Raw genomic sequence first — 13,602 nt, 5'->3', positions numbered from 1 at the left:
AAGGGGAGAAATTAGATTCAAGGACAATTTGATATGACGACGGGATGGATCAGGGATCATCAAGCTAAAGGCTAGGTGCTTAAGCAGCTTCGGGTTGGTGACAGGATTTGGTTGAGTGAACATGGAAACAAGTCGTTATCATAGGCTCGGTCTCAGTTATTGGGAAGCACATGCAAGGGATTGGTGTTTGAACCAGGACTGTCACTTCATATCTTTTATATCCATATAACTAAACAACAAGATTCTTTTGTATTGAGAATGCCAAACTTCATTCGGTTTCGGATATCACAAAATCGATCGCACCCATGCATGTCCAAGCCATCTAATTACCCCTAAACCTAAACGCGTCTTCGAAAAAATTCCAATCCGTCCTTCAAATACTCCGCATTTCAAAGCCATCTCTTAGTTCTCAATAGGATCCTGGAAAGCAATAACCTTGAACTTATCCAACTGCGCGTACTCCCCCAAATCCATCGCCAACTGCTTCTCAATCTCCTTATCCGCATACTTCTGTTGGAACTTCAGCGCTGCTGGCTCATCCGCGAACTTGAAGAATGACACGAGGTCGTAGTCAAAGGTGCCGTTGCCGCCGAAAGCCAGCGGTGTGAGGCCACTGGGGTCAGATTTCGCGCGCTTGACGTAGTAGCGGGTCACAGTGGACGGCATGTCGTCGCCGACGAGAGACTTCATGAGCGGGATTTGCTTGGTGTCGTAGTAGGTAGCGAAGTCGGTGGGGGAGACTTCGGGACGGCGGGTGATGAAGGCAGCGATGGTGAAGGGCATTTTGATGGGTTGTGGTTTGGTTGGGGAGTTGGTTGGTTGGTTGATTGAAGTGGGGTTTTGGTGATGATTTTTGAAGTCAGAATGAATAGTTGTGTGAGGGTAGAGTATCCGTCAAAAGTGTGTTTGATAGAAGATGTGTTTGGAGGTTTGGTGGTTTGGCCTGTTGGTTGAACTGTGATAGTGAATGATGTCTCCCAAGCTGGGCAATCGCACCCTATTTATCTCCCTTAACTATACTTCCAAACCTATGATATCTCGTCAAACTCCACTTTGCATTGTTGTCCAAAGTATACAAAAACGGTCAGCTTACTTGCGTTGCAGGGATTCGCCCAGTCATCACGTGAGATGTATATACATTTCCAACGGCGTCCGACATTTCCGAGAAGCACTTCTTGTCATGGTCGAATTCCTGCATTTTCGAAGCCAAGGGCCAATCAAAGAAATTTCTTCGGATCGCCTTATACGGCTAATGAGCGAATCAAGCCAAAATTCATATGGGAGGTGCGCCGCCAAGCCCGAGATACAGTCAGCGAAAGTCAAGTCCCGATTCAGCTCGCCCTGAATTGTGCGGTGAAACCACTTTTTGCAGGTCAGCACAACACATCTTGCGCATTGCGGTTGGCTTTATGTTAGGTTAAATCTAGTGCAGAATCGTGCACTGCACCAGACCGCTTTACTGCTGGAATTCTGGACACATGACGGAATATTCGCAGAGAACAACCCAAATTTCTTCGACCCTGGTTCTATAAATAGGCACTCATCTCAACCCTACTTCCAGTAGTACCACAAACTAACACCAGCAAATTCTAATGATTTAACGAATACCCGTGGCCCAAACGCTTCCAGCAGAGGCCCTCAACAGACGTTTCAAAGCGGTGTGAAACACCCAATCTTACCTCTCTTGGGCGGCATGGTCCGTCCCCGCGATGCTAGGCCCTGCAAGTCAGTAAGCCTTAATTCGAATAAGCTTCTTTTCTGCGCTACTCACTCGCTCGCCTTTCCACATACCCAATCAGCTGGGTGAGGTACAAAGTAGGGATCTGCACAGTTGTGGTCGAAAAGAATCGCATCTCTCGTCCTCGCTGGAGGATTCGTGGCGGTGCGTTTGAGAATGCCATCAAAGCTCCCAGCTCCTCAGCCTTGAAAGTGGGGAAGTGAAGTGGCAGCCGGAGAAAACCAGATGTTTAATTTCCGGAAGCTGGACCTGTGTATGTTCTCGTTGGTAAGTAGTTTTTCTACTCGACGTGATAGAAATACTTATTAAACTTTTGCAGGTATTGGGTCCGTTTCCCCGTCCGGGCTAAGATCTCGGTCTGTGCCCAGCCTTGATTTCCATTAAGACATACCTGAAACACCATGAGGGCGCTAGTACTCGGGCCTTCATCATCTCTTGACACTTGGTGTGAAAGTCACCCTGCTTCCCCTGCACCATTCCATCCAAGCTACATGATACCTAGAACCAAGAAGGCAGAACAAAATCTTGAAGCTTAGGGACTTTCGCCGTGTATTGATGAGAGTGCCAGTGAAGGGCCTCAATGAGATCGGGCTCCGGTAAACTAAAGGTGGATCGCTTCGCAGTTCTTCCATAAACGGCATCATAAATCCCGGTACACGCATTGAAGATATCATTGTTGAATGAGAACCCCCGACATGTACAGCTCCCCAAGATATCTCTAAATCGAGCCCAGCGCTGAGGCATGTCAAGCTCGCGGAACTTGACGACACCCTGTGACCCGGATTCCCCGGACGTTATATTGCTATCTTTGAGTTTCATCACTTATGAAATTCTCGTTGTGCAACACAGTCTTGCATTCCAATTATCTTGGACGTTTGTGAAATAGGGTCGCTGTTTAGGCAAAAGTCATTTTGTGACTGATCGTATAGATTAGTAAAATCTTAGAAGCGATGGGAAACCTGGATTCTTGAGAGTTAACTTACGTCTAGTCGCGACTCCTCCAAGTCGAGTGTTGGCACACGCCACTAAATAAAGGAAGGATCTCAACTAGTTCTGATCTGTCGAATCTTGCAATATGCTGAGTTCGTGGCGGACCCTTCAATACCCCCGGTAGAACTGAATCTGCACTATTGCCCCAGGCCACAATAATAGTCAAAAACGCCCCTGAGTAGATATCACTCATACGGGCAATCTACTCCGTGACATCATCCTTATCGTCTTGAATAATGCAAAGAGCATCAATCCAGAGATATCGGTGGCTGATCTGCTTGCTAGCGTAAAGGGCATCAACTATTTTTTGGGCAAAACAATCCAGAATAAAGCTCCAGGCTCTTGTAGAGAGGATGTGTTAGACCTATTTGCGGTTTGCAAGGGGTTAGGCAACTTTTTCTGGGTCTATGGATAGCTCAAAGCTAGATAATCGCGGGAAGGGGTTTCCACAACGCAATTGTTGTGCACGTCGATGACCCTCGCAGGTCTGCTGAGAGGCTCCGAGCCGGTTGTGCTTTGGGACTGATCTGAATGACTTGAACAGCAGACTCGCAGCCACTTGTTAATAATTTACCAGTGCTAAGGTTAAGTAAGGGTGAGTAAGGGTGGCGAAGATGGTGTCATATTCAGGTTGATATCGAGGCCTGCAGGGTTGGTTTGGAATTGAGGGCGAATTCCGGGAGATTGGCAAAGGCCATAATTATGAGTTGCTGAGGTTAGAAGGACAATATCTACGCTCTAAATATTAAAATACCCTTTCATTTCATTTAAGATCACCCGAGGTCTAAGAGAAGGCTGTCCTCAACTCCATTCCTCTATCACGACTCGTTCTCCTATCTCCCATCTCTTCAACTTTCATCCCCATACCTCGCTTGCGCCATTCCAATCTTCAATCCATCAACATCATAAACCACATAAGCACTCCTAATTAACGTATCCCCTAACAAAAAAACTGGCCCCTCTGTTGCAATTACGCCTAAATAGCACAACTCTTTTCCATCCCCATCTCTGACCTCCCCCGCATTTGCCGGAAAGCCGAACGGATAAATAATTTCTTCATACGGGACTGCGATCTCCGGACCGGCATAGCCCGGACTGCCAAAACCAAAAGTAAGGAAAGTAGTAGCGAGAGAAATTCGCAGCGAGCAGAGTACATAAGGAGTGTTGTTGTACATCTCAGGGTGGAGAGGCGTAGTGATAGACGCGTAAAGAGAAGTCGGGAGATACATATTCGGGGACCCAGAGTCGAGCACCGTAGTCACTGTGAGATTCCCTCCCATCAAATCTTCAACTCCTCCAGCATCCCTAGTCCTCCGGGTTACAGACGTAAGATTCACAGCCCAGCCCGTAAATAGCTTAATCGGACCAGACGCAGACTTTACTACTGGCACTGTCTTTATCTCGCCTGAGTATTTTGTTGAGTCGATCCCGCCGAATAAAATACTCCCTGTGGTAGCGGATTGTTTGTTTAACCAGATACTGAATAGGCGTTTTGAGATGTAGCCATGGAGGTACAGTTGTTGCCACAGTGTCGGGAATGTCGCGTGTGCTTGGTGGAATTTCGGACTGGATGGGTTGGAATAGATGGCTTCACCCAAGGGGGAGCTTAGGCCGATGATGCCGAACAACCCGGCATTGAAGAGGGTTGGGGGCACATCTCCGACGCCGAGCTATCAGCCCGCCTCGTAAGTCTTGCCTTTTTCCGTATTGGGGGTATGCACTTGAGAGGGGAATGGGACTTACAGTCATATCCGGTATAACTATACCTCCAATCGTTACCGTCTCATTATAATACCTTCCTACTACTCGCAAATCAGGAGTAAGCCCAAAGGTAGCATTATATGGCAACCCTGTATCCTTCACTGTCGACGAATCCCGCGGATCGAAAGTTCCGGTTGGACAGTCCGGTGCGCAGCCAGAGGAGTTCCAGAGAGGGAGCCAGAAATCGCTACTCCCCGTGTCGATAGTGAGCGAGTAGGGCTGTGGTGGTGTTCCGACTGTTACGTTGACGGTATAGCGCTGGGATTTTGTTTTGTTGGTTTATTGGCTGACCTGAGGATATATATACTAGACTTGTGGGGTATTGAGGTGGGAAAAAGAAAGTAACACACCTGATGCGCAAGATCATTGTACAACGGCAGCCCCAAACCCACTCCTTTTAAATCCTGCTCCCTGTGTACTATCATTTGCGTCAACCCCAGTTCCAGTAACCCAGCAACAGCGAAACTCGAAATGGACAACATGGAAATCGTGGATCAAGTGAAGTCTAGATCTAGGCTCGGACGGAGAAGAAGCTGGGATGTCCATGAACGGGGCTCGGGTACCGTTTTCTGCACCTTCGATCCGCCCCCACAACCCGGCATGCGGCTGCCATGCAGTGCGACTATCCGTGATCGCCATCTAGCTAAATTAGGCAGGAGGATGGGCAGATGATACCGAAGGACGAAGTGCGGGGAAGACATCCAACCCTGGAAAACTCCTCAGTGCGGTGGGTTGAGGAAGGACGTAAAGACAACCGTGATGGGAAGTATGTTGGGGAGGGAGACTAATTACATTGCTCGTCTCGTCAAAGACATTACTACATACAGCCCGAGACGCATTATCTATCTACCGCTCTAAGAGTACAGCCGTGTCTTGCTGTCATAAACCTCGTTGCCATCCAAGCCGTGATCATGAACCTTCCGTCCCGTCCGTCATAAAGCGTTCGAGGTCATAATCGTGATGTCCGAAAAAACGCTAGAACACTCACAATACCCATCCATCCATACTCATACAACGGGGGTATCGCAAACGCAGAAAGAAAATCGCAGAAAAACAAATGGCCAGCCCAGCCCATCGTACTTTACCAACCCAGCTCTCTTCTTTCTGCCTATCCTTTTCTTCGTAGAGTCTGACAGGCGCCATCAAAAGTAGGAATCCACAACATCAATTCCCGCTCTAATCGCCCACTCAACCGTCTCCATCCCATTCAACCCACTCGCCCAATACGTTTTCTTACACCCCTGCAACTTATTCAGCTTCTCATACCACCCGCACTTCAATTGTTCGGAATCAAAATGCGGGAAGTAATCCCACTTTCGAAACACCCGAACATCGTCCTTGTTCAGCGGCACTGACATCGCGGATACATCTCTTGGGTCTTTATTTATTTTAGACAGCGTTGTTTTGAGAAGATCGTGTGCTGCTTTCTTCGATTCGAATTCCCGATACGGACCCCAAGACCAGGACGTCGAGATGGTGGAGTTTGGAGAGAGCCGCAGGACGGCGACTGGTTCACCTTCATTGGGAGGTGGGACGGTTGGAGAGGTTGAGTTTGCGATGTAGGATACGCCGAAGGGGAGTTTAAGGTTCACGGCTGAGGAGAAGTAATTGTGGACACCGACGGCGCCAAAGACTTCTTCTTCATCTTCCGTGTAGTCTAGTCCACTCTTTTTTAGGTTGTGAAGGGTCGGTGGGAAGGCCATGATAATGGACGAGCAGTCTTGGTGGCCCCATTTGCGGAAATGGCCGTACTGTTGGTGGTATCGAATTACGGGATTTGAACCAGATCGCTCAATGCAGGTGACTTCTGTGTTAGTGTAGACTGGGCTTTTGATGGATTTCTGTGCCCATTGGAGCCAGACTTTGTGGAAATCTGCAAGATTTGGTAAGGACCTATACTATACGTGGAAATCAGGACGGAAATACTCACCAGTGTAGTACACGTTATGTTGGCCGATAAAAGCAGTCAAGATATCTGGGGTTATGTATTGGAGGATGTACAACTATTTGTTGTCAGTATGCGACACAATTCCTGTTTCAGCCCCAACTTACAGCTGGCACGACTCGTATATCTCCGTAGCCATAGAGTGCCAGCGGATTGACGAGTAGAATTGGGAGGGCAGTAAAGTTGTTGTTGTGAAACCATTCGACACCGGGTACCGTCAGTTCCGTAGGCACGCCTTTCTGTAATTCCGATATCAGCATCCACGCAACCCCGGAATTTAGTGTATCGTACCTTGAAGCTTGGCACGCTAAGCGGTGCAAAGACCTTCTGCCAAAGCACCGCATACCTCGGTATTTCCGTAAACAGTTGCAACAGGAACGGATTGGATAGCCCAGGCAAAGGTTCAATTACTCCCGTCGTGGCATTGAACCTGAACTGTTCTCTGCTCCCCGCAAGCGCAAAAGGTTCCGACAAAACTCCAGTCGCGTTGATAACTTTCAGGGTTTCGGGATAGGTAGCGTTGGAGTAGAAGGCGGCTCCAAGAGGATGGAAAATGCCCCTCGTATGCAGGTCAGCCACTGCACAAAAAGAAGTTGCGAGGGAAAAAAAGTCGAACCCACTTCTCGTCATAGTAACTCTGGCATTTCCCACCAATTTCAGGCTGCTTTTCGAATAGTACCGCCTTCAATCCTTTCTTCTCGAGTCTGTTTGCCGCCGTTAGTCCCGCCGGACCGGCGCCAACAATGCACACAGGAAGTTTTGGTTTCGTAGGGTGGGCTTCTATCAGCTCGAACAGTATCGCTGACACAAGCAAGCAAAATAATGTGAAGCTGTATCTCATCCTGCTATGGTAACAAAGAATTTCTCTGGGACCGAAAAGCATCCTCATGCAAGGTACCAGTGCATTGTCTTTATAAATGCTCGCTGCCGGACGCTGCTGGCCCGCTCGTATCCAGCTCGCGCAAGTGAATTGTCCACAGTCTGCACTATGCGTTGGCAATGAATCGGATGCTGAGCGAAGCTAGCCTAGCCGTGTGGTGTCTGCCGTCTCGACGACGCCCAGCATGGCCAGCACCGCGGTTCCAACCGTTCCAGCCAGCCCTCCCGCTCGGACGACATGGCAAAACAGGAACTATGTTATGGGACTGTGCGTTATTTCAGAGGCCTCAAGTTTTGCCAGTGCGCTCAGATCATGACGTTTGACGGGCATGGATGGACCTGCATCTTGGCCTTGGGATGTTCCCAGCAGGAATAAGCTGGGACAGCGTATGGCAAAGCCGATGTAAAAAAATCGAATTCGGCGACGTTGGTAGGCGGTGAACAACTGGCATGCAGAAGAATTGCTGGCGCAGATGTCATGATGCAGCTTGCCTGCATGATGCATCGAAGGCGAAGGACTGGAGGAAAAGCTCCGGTGGCGTGGGTAGCCGAGGCCGAGCGCGTTTCGCGACCCAAAGCCACGTCGCTGGTCGCTGGACCCCCCGTGCCCGCTTGGAACCTCCCCAACCGTCTCCTAGCAACCGGCATTGTGCCTTGACTCTTAAAAAGAGCATTTCTGCTATATCGCAATCCCCTCCGCGGTCTGTGTGGGATTTAGCATAGTGCCCGTTGCTTCTTGATTGACCCTCGGCGATTTATCCGAACCCTGGAGCCATGGTTCATTTCCTCCACTCGTCTCATGAGGCAACGGAGAAAGTGCTCTAGACACAGCGGTGACGGCACTGACATCATTGGGCACGGGCCGCAGGACAAAAAACGTTTGTTAACAGTTTGATTGACGTCTGATGAAGAAAGAAATGAAGGGTGGGCAGTCACGCTGCCCCTGACCAAGACTGAAGGAGACGATGGCATTGAAGCCGGAGCCAATACGGCTGGAATTCTAGTCTCGAACTACGACCATCAGTGCGAGGCCTTGACATTGGAAGATAAGAAGAATGAGTAAGTGAGGTTGGAGGAGAGCTGATCAAAAGAAAAATGCTATCTACACAACGCGCACGACAGTACGCTATTAGCGGGTAAGGAAAGGAATTCCGAAAGAAAGTCAAGCTCAGTACGCTTAGTACATGTACGTTTTCTGTTGTTCCAAATCAGTCTCATACATGCTACTCTTCGCGGTTCCGTCGCTCATCGGGCGCGGAGGGCCTATGGGCAGGCCTCGGACGGCAATGCTTGGGTCTTTTGCCTCCTTTGACGTCAGGCCACGGGTCTCGAGTTCGTGTTCAGCTGGCCGGGGCGGCGGTTTCCGGGCGCTGTGTCCTGATCCATACGGCTTTGACCCTCGGGATCCTCCAGCTCGAGCACGTGCCGGGAACAGGAGCGGCTTCAAGGAGGGAATGCATCCACATATGACCCCAACGTTGGTTTCGACGGCCGTCCATACCCAAATTTGGAACCCCTCCCAAGTCACATCGTAGGTCTCGAAGAGGACGTAGTGCACCCAGTACGCTCGGAAGCTGCCTGCGACGACAATGACTCCACCGACGCCAAAGAGGATCATCAGACCGATGCGTTGCGAGGTTGGAAGACTGAGTTTGAAGAGCGTTGGCATGGGAAGGACGTATATCATGAAGTCAGTAGCGACATTGATGACTGTCTGGGCGACGAGCGGAGGACCTTCCGGTATGCAGTCGCGGTGGTCAGCAGTGAAGGTCCAATAGCTGCTAATCGGACTACGCATACAGGTCAGCTTAGATGGGCCGATGAAATGGGTGAATGAACTGACATGCACTGCGTCCACAACATGATGAGGAAGACTAGGAAAGCGGCCATGACGATGCCAAAGACAACCCAAATCACCCTTCGGAATGTCGACTTCTCAGGAGCAATGCGAAAGTAGCTGGTAAGGATGGATAGCTTCACAAAACTTGAGGCCAGCACGAAGAGAGTTTGTCCTGCCATTGAAGCCTGTGAGGGTCAGGTAAGGTCATGTCGAGCAGTGGTTCCGAGTGGAGCGCACTCACCTTTCGTCCTGTCTCCATCTGATGGATGGTCAGATCCCAAACGTGGATGTTCCAGCCATATAGTTGAGTCGCTTTACACTCGGTCAGTTCGCATTTAGGCCGTAGTACCGAGGAAACTTACCCATGATGACCAAGGCCGTTGTTCCACAGGAGAAGAGCTGGATGACAATTAGACAGATTGACTCAAATGTAATTGACTGAGAACTCACCATCGCGACAACCATAAGCCAATCATCCCACCAACTCTTATGCAGCCATCCTATCCGCACCCAAAGCCGCAGACCCACGCAGAGCAAAGCGAAAGGCAAAATGCAAAGCTCGACGATGATCAAACCCGGCCCTCTCGTAACTGGATCAACATAATTCGGTTTCGGCCACGACAGCAACACCGAAAGAGGAGGGAACCTCATGATGGATAGCTTTTGCCTCGATCAACTCTCCTTTGAGAGTAACAATGACAATGCGAGCATTGCCTTCAGGGACGTTTGGCCAACGTCCGACGAGCGACACTGAACAATTATACCCGCTTACCCCCCCAGCTTCCCCCTCAAGCCACCAGAGGAATGTCTCCACAACGGCAAACCACACAAGTCACCTATCGGGCTCCCCAGGATGTGACGGATAGTGCTGGAGTGTGATTTGTGGGCGGGACTGGATGACACACGTTGGACCGGTCCGGGGCCCAGGTACCCGATAGAACTTTGTCAGCTCGCTCAATGTCGACAACTGCTTTTTCTTAACCAATTCAACGCACGCATTGTGGGCCAGATGCAGGCACCAAGAAGATGTCAATGGTCGTTGGACAGGTGGTGCAGGGGGCGATATGCTCGGGTTGCGGCGCTGAGCCAATGGCGTCGCTTACACCCAAGATTGGCAAGATTTAGCGCAAGGGCCGCATTTCAGATCCGTCGAATCGTCACGCGAGCTGGGCAGGAGAACGTGACGAGATAAAAATTGACATCTGGACTTTGTTGGGACTTAGGAATTGGGTCCATTCCTGCGTTCCATAAATATGGGGTGATGCAATTCTTGCCTGAGTTGGTCGGGATTGCATGCACTTCATAACCCCCAAAAAGCTGCGGCTGACGAATGCGGTTTAGCCAATCTCGATTCCAGCCAATGACCAGTTGGTTGCGAATAATTCTTCTGGACAGCCTCGTGCTTCGAGCGAATCAACTTTGTAAAGTCGACAAAGAGCGTGCTTTTTCTTGTCTATCGATTCTACTCTGCATTGAGTTCATATGAAGAGTGAGGGGTAAGGGCGGCGAGCTGGGCACAACGCGTATCAGGTCACCACAGAAGGTGGCAACGGGCGACAACGACCAAGCGTTGCTTCACTGGTGAGCATCTCGTGTTGCTCGCTGGATTACTTCACCAATCCCAGGTTCACAGATATCTGAGGCCGAGTGTTGTCCAATAACTCCGAAGGCATGATGATATCGGATCGGGTGAGAAGACATCACGATTGCTTCGCAGGGGATTCGCAATTTCCCCGCGATACCTTCGACACCGGCAACGCTAGCTCGCGCACTGATGATACACCTACCGTTCCCGTTTGCCATATTCTTAACTCACGAGGCATCCTAAATGGATTCACAGGTTCTTCTGGACCTACATGGTGCCGAACCGTTGAGGTTGGTCACTGTAAGAGTCTAGCATATTAGCCGCCCTTCGAGGTCGGAGGTCCACATCCAGCGAATCAGCGATGAAGCTCATTCGCGCAAGATTTTCTTTCTATTCATCCGCGCGACATCTGAAGGGTGAAGTGTGATGGCGGCTTACATCAACATGAATTCCCTCTCCGGGCAATGATGGACGAGGACTCCATGTGTAGTGCACTATTTTCGGCAGAAGGCTCAAACCACATACGAACCCCCCGTCCCGCCTCCTCAGGGGCGCCAACAAACACGACGCGGCAAATTGATAGTGATCGCGATCTCCTTTTCCAGGAGTGTTGCGAAGTGTCTGTGATTCGACAAGAGAGACACTGCCGCGAAGAGGGTGAGTTATGTTCGTCTTATTCAAAGGTTGCCTCCCTTTTACAGTAGTATTTGGGAGAAAGGTAATGGATTTACTTACGCAAATAGATGTCACTGGGTGCAAGGATATCAGTCACACAAGGTGGAGTCATATGTGATTGTAATGGAGTTGAGTAAGGTTGCCCACACCCACCAACCATATCACTCCGAATCGAAAATAAAATTGAGGCCTAACTTATTCACTTGAAGATGTGAAAGCCCATGAAAAGCCATCTCGCCCGACTTCGGAATGGGTGCGCAAGGTTAACAAGCCACCCAGAATGTCACATCCCGAACATCTGAAAGCACCTGGAGACGAATCATTCCCCTTCGACGCCTCATGCACCATACCCCTCCAACCCCGAAATCGAGGCCACACGCGTAAAGGCAGTGGTCGATGAGAATACCAGAACTATCTAGAATCGCCTGGTCAATGGGCCATAGACCGTATCCGGGGATTTTGGTCGTAAATCTGAATCTTGTTATCAGTGTACTATGCAGTAGTGGGCGTTCATTTCCACCTAGGGTCATCGCGAGGCGCCGGTGCTGAAGATAGTACCGGGCGCGCACTTTAGCCCGGGGTCAGTCAAGCTATGAGGGCTAGTCTACCGTCCCGAGCTTCATATGCTGCTACTATACTTTGCACTAGGCAATTGGGATCCTGGGTCTATCTTTGCCGTGGTACACTATTGTGGGCAGGTGTTGATGGCGATCAAGTTGTAGTTCAGGTCGCAAATGGCGATGTTCCTGCTAATCAGTAGCTAACAACAGGGCCACATTCCGGAGAGACTTGGCTTAGATTCGACACAATTAGACTGGAGAGAAGACTCCATGTAAATGTTGCTCACGGCAGGTTGAGTCCCTCCTTAAATACCCTTGTTGCTTACAGATTCAGATATTATTATTTTTTATGCACCTGCTAGCTTCCGACGTGCACACATCGCAAGGGCGGTGTCTTGCCGTCTCTCAGGGCAGTGCCGTAGCTACGGAATATGGGAATGAGGCTGCTCCTCTAGCTCGGGATTTTCCGAGGCCTCTGAGTCTCGAAGTGAAGTCCGCATTATGCTAAGGGCTTCAAAGGTGAGTCAACCTCAACGAAGCAATGCTAAAAATAGGTGATTGTAGTGGTTCTGACCGCAGATTAGGATGTCGTTTCTAGAGATGGGGTTGCTGCTCCTAGTAGCATAGGATCATCCATGCCCTCTACCTCTCGTGATAACCTGTTGTATGCAACGCGTGTACCAGATGAGTCTGTGGAATCATAGCATTTGAATAGACTGGTTTTTATCATGCTGATCGCAGATTTCGAGTTTATTTCCAGTGCAGTAGTTGCCTGCGGGGATCGTCGCTGGCCCTGCCACAAATGGAATCCCCGAGGGGGCTTTTCATGTGTGTTGCAATTCGCAACAAGCACACCGTAGTCACAGATCTTCATGTCGCGGGACCCGGAACAAGGGTGGAGGAAGGTGAGGTGCCGGTTCTCATCACAAAGGTGATTGCTCCTAGCTGCATGTTCGGTTGAGTGGACGCAGTAAGTTCCCCTAGGAAAAAATTGCTCACTCGCTGTGCCTGAGTTGCCTGAATCAAATCCTGCAACCTCTCTAGCAGTTGCAGCTAGTGCGCCTGCGGGGATAGCGAGGATTAGTTTCATAACACAGGGCAGGGGCGAAGGTCAGAGTCTGTGGCTTCATATGTCTCTCATCAACGTCGAAGATCCAGAGCAGTTAAGTATAATAGGTTAGGTTCTAGTGGTGAGCTGTTCAGAGGGTGCTAGAGTGAGGGTAAGAGATTTTCGAGGAAGGAGGGTTCGAAGGTGAAGACGCGGAGGCTTGTTCTGAGAAGCGGTGAAGCAGACCTGTGCTTAATCAACTCCAAGGCTCGCAATTAATAGACATGCTCATGGCTTTCTGAGTGCGTTTCAAATCACAGGTGATTTTAATCATACGGGTAGGCGCGTTGGGGCAGCGACATAGTATGCCTGGGAGGAGCCTGGGTCATGACTGCCGTTCGGGGGACTTCGCGATCTGCCCTTCTTACACTGACCACCACTGTTGGCCTTTGGTATCTTGTGAACGACATCATGAGGCTAACAGCTACGAAACTGAGCGTAGGACACATAAATCAGCCTCTTTTCGGCTTAATCGGGTTATTAAACTTTAAAGATGCGAGCCGATATCGTGAGTGGATTGC

The 13,602-nt window shown here is 49.9% G+C and overlaps 6 protein-coding genes across 6 annotated transcripts; 1 reads left to right on the top strand and 5 right to left on the bottom strand.

Annotated features, from left to right (window-relative positions):
• Positions 1-245: 245 nt before the first annotated feature.
• On the bottom strand, positions 246-1,010 carry BDR25DRAFT_299507 (uncharacterized protein). Its single transcript, XM_033689167.1, has one exon. The coding sequence runs from the start codon at positions 781-783 to the stop codon at positions 403-405; it is 381 nt and encodes a 126-aa protein (XP_033554478.1). The 5' UTR covers positions 784-1,010; the 3' UTR covers positions 246-402.
• Positions 847-1,941, top strand: BDR25DRAFT_347967 (uncharacterized protein; the record flags this gene model as incomplete). The annotated part of the gene is made up of 7 exons (XM_033694346.1): positions 847-945; positions 983-1,083; positions 1,117-1,284; positions 1,310-1,400; positions 1,451-1,523; positions 1,584-1,725; positions 1,800-1,941. The coding sequence occupies 7 exons, from the start codon at positions 847-849 to the stop codon at positions 1,939-1,941; spliced, it is 816 nt and encodes a 271-aa protein (XP_033554477.1).
• Positions 1,942-3,576: 1,635 nt separating this feature from the next.
• BDR25DRAFT_207139 (acid protease) lies at positions 3,577-4,914 on the bottom strand (the record flags this gene model as incomplete). The annotated part of the gene is made up of 3 exons (XM_033684517.1): positions 3,577-4,398; positions 4,472-4,747; positions 4,840-4,914. The coding sequence occupies 3 exons, from the start codon at positions 4,912-4,914 to the stop codon at positions 3,577-3,579; spliced, it is 1,173 nt and encodes a 390-aa protein (XP_033554476.1).
• A 531-nt stretch (positions 4,915-5,445) lies between these two features.
• Positions 5,446-7,275, bottom strand: BDR25DRAFT_274932 (FAD/NAD(P)-binding domain-containing protein; the record flags this gene model as incomplete). Its single annotated transcript, XM_033687450.1, has 5 exons — positions 5,446-6,362; positions 6,420-6,492; positions 6,542-6,673; positions 6,726-6,993; positions 7,055-7,275. 5 exons carry the CDS (start codon positions 7,273-7,275, stop codon positions 5,632-5,634), a joined length of 1,425 nt encoding a protein of 474 aa, XP_033554475.1. The 3' UTR covers positions 5,446-5,631.
• A 661-nt stretch (positions 7,276-7,936) lies between these two features.
• Positions 7,937-8,387, bottom strand: BDR25DRAFT_2633 (uncharacterized protein). The gene has a single exon (XM_033686811.1). It carries the CDS (start codon positions 8,283-8,285, stop codon positions 8,028-8,030), a length of 258 nt encoding a protein of 85 aa, XP_033554474.1. The 5' UTR covers positions 8,286-8,387; the 3' UTR covers positions 7,937-8,027.
• Positions 8,224-9,909, bottom strand: BDR25DRAFT_274930 (uncharacterized protein). Its single transcript, XM_033687449.1, has 5 exons — positions 9,604-9,909; positions 9,516-9,552; positions 9,395-9,465; positions 9,157-9,338; positions 8,224-9,103 (listed from the first exon to the last, which is right to left on the bottom strand). Exons 1-5 carry the CDS (start codon positions 9,802-9,804, stop codon positions 8,491-8,493), a joined length of 1,104 nt encoding a protein of 367 aa, XP_033554473.1. The 5' UTR covers positions 9,805-9,909; the 3' UTR covers positions 8,224-8,490.
• Between the last annotated feature and the right edge of the window lie 3,693 nt (positions 9,910-13,602).

This window comes from Lindgomyces ingoldianus (assembly GCF_010093535.1).
Source record: "Lindgomyces ingoldianus strain ATCC 200398 unplaced genomic scaffold BDR25scaffold_1, whole genome shotgun sequence".
Lineage (NCBI taxonomy): Eukaryota > Fungi > Ascomycota > Dothideomycetes > Pleosporales > Lindgomycetaceae > Lindgomyces > Lindgomyces ingoldianus.
This window is presented reverse-complemented; position numbering and strand designations above follow the sequence as displayed.